The sequence below is a fragment of the Acanthisitta chloris genome, unplaced genomic scaffold, assembly GCF_000695815.1.
Source record: "Acanthisitta chloris isolate BGI_N310 unplaced genomic scaffold, ASM69581v1 scaffold16245, whole genome shotgun sequence".
In the NCBI taxonomy this organism is placed as follows: domain Eukaryota; kingdom Metazoa; phylum Chordata; class Aves; order Passeriformes; family Acanthisittidae; genus Acanthisitta; species Acanthisitta chloris.
Genome location: NW_008674566.1, coordinates 3,228 through 6,819, shown reverse-complemented (window position 1 = coordinate 6,819; position 3,592 = coordinate 3,228). Strand labels below are relative to the sequence as shown.

At 42.5% G+C, this 3,592-nt stretch overlaps 1 protein-coding gene across 1 annotated transcript in view; it reads right to left on the bottom strand.

Moving 5' to 3' along the window:
* Positions 1–1,212: 1,212 nt before the first annotated feature.
* LOC103802871 (5'-nucleotidase domain-containing protein 3-like) overlaps positions 1,213–3,592 on the bottom strand; it is a gene marked incomplete at its 5' end in the record, with an annotated part of 5,510 nt that continues 3,130 nt past the window's right edge. The window contains 3 exons of the mRNA XM_009075402.1: positions 1,213–1,474; positions 2,491–2,555; positions 3,371–3,511. Coding sequence (XP_009073650.1) covers positions 1,213–1,474; positions 2,491–2,555; positions 3,371–3,511 — 468 coding nt within the window. The remainder of the gene's footprint in view (positions 1,475–2,490; positions 2,556–3,370; positions 3,512–3,592) is intronic.

The following is a 3,592-nucleotide window of genomic DNA, read 5'->3' as shown; positions in this document are numbered from 1 at the left end:
CAGATGTTTTCCTTGTGCAAAATAGACATTTTTTCAGCTCAAATCTTTGGAACTTGATATACTACCCAGAGTTTCTGTTCATGCATTACCTTCAATTTCAGGAACACAAAATCTGCACTGCCAAAAAATTGCTTTTCTCTATGAAAAATGTGCACCACGCTTAATTCAGCTTGCAGGGCTTGAGCTAAAAATATGTCATCAGAAAACTCTGGGTTTCATTTTTCCTACTTCTTCACTTTTCTTTTCACTCCTTTGCCCATTGTGCGTGTTGCTTTTGACTGCTGAAAGTCCATTACTGAAGGCTGTGTGAAATACATTCTCTCCTAGGGAACACCAAAATCACATTGCATATCCCTGTAATAAGACACCATTAAAAGTTTCAAAAAAGCAGCATTTAGGATCAATCTAAAGCCTGACAGAGATCTGCCTCCACCTTGAAATGCAAAACGCAAGATCTCTTGAAATTACTTTATAACTAGAGAGTGGGTATTTGAAGGATTTTGTAAGCTAACAAGAAAGGTGCCTAAAAGTTCACAAAAGGAAGCTGAAGCAGCCCAAGGTACTGCCAGTTTTAGGCTCAGGTCCACCTGCAGCCAAGCACACATAGAAAGAACAGAAGCTGCACAGGCAGGAGAAGGAGCCCATCATCAGGAGCCCACCAGTGCTGTCATCCCTGCAGAGCAGCAGAGCCAGATCCACACCACAGTCTTTGGCTCACTTACAGCTAAGGCTCTAGCTACGGCAGCAAGGAAAGGTAAAATCTGCACACCATGCCCCTCAGTCTCACCCTAAGCTGGTTACTGAGTATCACTGAGTTCTTAACACTGGATTTCAGCTTTTCATTGTTAAGACCCATTACAGGTTCCAGCTAGAGTGCCGAAAAGGGCCAGAAGTGAGAGTACAGATATTTCTCTGTAAACCACAAGGCTGCAGATCAAAGTTTCAAATGAACAAGCCTCAGAACATAACCAGTCCTTCCCCTCAGGTGTGCCCTCCCTCCTAGCCCACTACTATTTAGGCAGCTCATCGTCTCCTCTGTGAGAGGAGTTTTCACGTGCCTGAGCAGGAGAGGAGCAGATAGGTGCAACACTTACAGGTATGAAATACATCTAAACCAAGGTAACAGATTTCAGTGACTTAAATAAAATACATATCCATTCAAAACAACAAACAGAGATATATTTGTCATTTTAGAGAGGAGCCACCAAAGGTTTATTTGATCTGAACAGTCTCTTGTAGGAAAGGTATTCTGAATGTACCAGTGCAGAGCTGGTCTGACCAGCCAGGCAGTTCATGCTGCAAAGGAGTCCTTCTTGGATAAAACGTGTAATCAGGCTCATAGTTCAAGAGACAACTCAGTGATGCCATGTAGATATCTGCAAATCTAGAGAGACGTCTCAGGAAGTAAGTTGGATTCTCATCAGTTCTGAATAAGCTTCCAAATTGTGCGTTGAAGAAATTCCTGTTCATCTCCCTGTCCCCCAAAGAGAGAAAACAAAGACAATAGCATCCAGAACCTGAAGCAAGCAGTTCCTATAGTCTGTTCTATGCATTATTCTCTTGCTGTTGCACTTCAAAACACTTTAATATGCCACATAAGAAATGTTTGCACATGTGTAGCCCAAGATCTAGAAATCACAGTTGTGAACAGAAGAACTTCATACTTCTCTCACTAAACCCAGAGAGAAGTTGCTTCTGACTTCAGAAACATGACATCTAAAGCTTCTTTTCCAGAGGTTGTCAAAGACGCTTGCCTTCTTCTAAACCCCAATGACATCCACTTGTCTCAAAGATTAAAGCAAAATTTTGGCTTAATGTTCTCAGAAAGCTTAAACACATCCTGAAATTAACTTCCGTCATTAGTCACTAGCAAGTCACTTTCCCATTTCATTTCCTTCCACGTTTCTGGAGAAGGCTGAACACAGCACACTCACATTTAGAGATTGTTCCTTCATGGTAATAAATAACCAGGAATTTTAGCCCTATTACCTATCGTTGTGATAAATCCACTGCTAAATCCAGGCCAGTGCAGAGCCTAGTTTCTATGTATTCTAAAATGTACTACTTGTAAGCTGAAGAAGACATCTAAAAAACCTGAAAAATTGACCAAAGTCTTGACAAAGAAATACATTTTTCGGACGTGCACGAGCTGTGTGATCAGAAGTGACAGCTGAACAGAGAGGTACAGGAGAGCCAAAATGAGAAGGAAAAGTGTTTGATAGGCTGTTACCAGAAAAGTAACATCTGTGCTAAAGAAGGAGAACAAGGAAAAGTGCACAAAGTGTCAAAGTGGAGAAGAACTGCACAAGGGACAGGTAGAATATTGCTTTACGCCAACAGTTTGTCTGTAACTGATGTTACTGGTCTGTAACTACCAGAGAATATAAACCAGGGATGGAGAGAAATATCAAAGACAGCTATGGAAGACATGACATAGAATCCTTGGCTACCATGAAGCATATAGCAAACTCTTCATCTCTTGTGTTTTACCTCAATTCTTTTCTTTCCTTCTTCCATTCTTCCAAAATCATTTGTGAATCAGGATCACGGTGAACCTGGAATGTAAAGTATGAAACACAGAATCATAGAATCAACGAGGTTGGAAAAGACCTCCAAGATCATCAAGTCCAACCCTACTGTGGTTACTACACCATGGCACTAAGTGCCACATCCAGTCTCATCCTAAAAACCTCCAGGGACAGCGAATCCACCACCTCCCTGGGCAGCCCATTCCAATGCCTGATCACTCTCTCCATAAAAAATCTCTTCCTAATACCCAACCTAACCCTCCCCTGGCAGAGCTTGAGTCTGTGCCCTCTTGTCCTCCTGCTGGTTGCCTGGGAGAAGAGACCAAACTCCTGTAACCTGTAATTAAGGACACCCTTGTAAATAAGCCTTTCCATTAATGAACCCTTATCTGCTACCAGAACACGAGCAACACTTTGGAGATCAATACACAGAAGGAACCCACATGCATTTTAAACAACCCAAACCAGGAATTGCTCCAGGCTGACCAATGTAGGAAGGGAGTAAGACTTTGAGAAACCTCGTATTAACTAGCCACACATGTAATTGCATGTGGTGGCTGTCCTGACCCTGGCAGTATTCAAGGCCAGGTTGGATGAAGCCTTGGGCATCCTGATCTAGTGGGGAGGTGTCCCTGCCCATAGCAGGGAGGGTTGGGACTAGATGATCTGTAAGGTCCATTCCAACCCCTAAATTCTCTGATAATTCTATGATTTATTTATCACCAAACACTGACGAGCTTCAATGAGACTGAAAGCACTTGCAATATCATCAGAAACTTAGCTGGGTGCTTTCTGCTGCACAGAGCTGATTACACACAGACACACACACACAGAGAACAAACCTGCATGTGTTCCAATAATCCTGTCAAGGTTTGCAGCCAGGTCATGGTTTGAATGTACTTCTCTGTGTTCATGATTTTAATCTCTGACCGCAGCTCCGGGATAATCGCACCGGTGCGCCAGCCGTGCTTCAGGGTCAAGTCCTGCTCACCAAGAATTACAAAATGTAGGTATTTGTCTTAAAAACAATTGAAGAATTTGATCATTGTTTATCCCAAATGGGC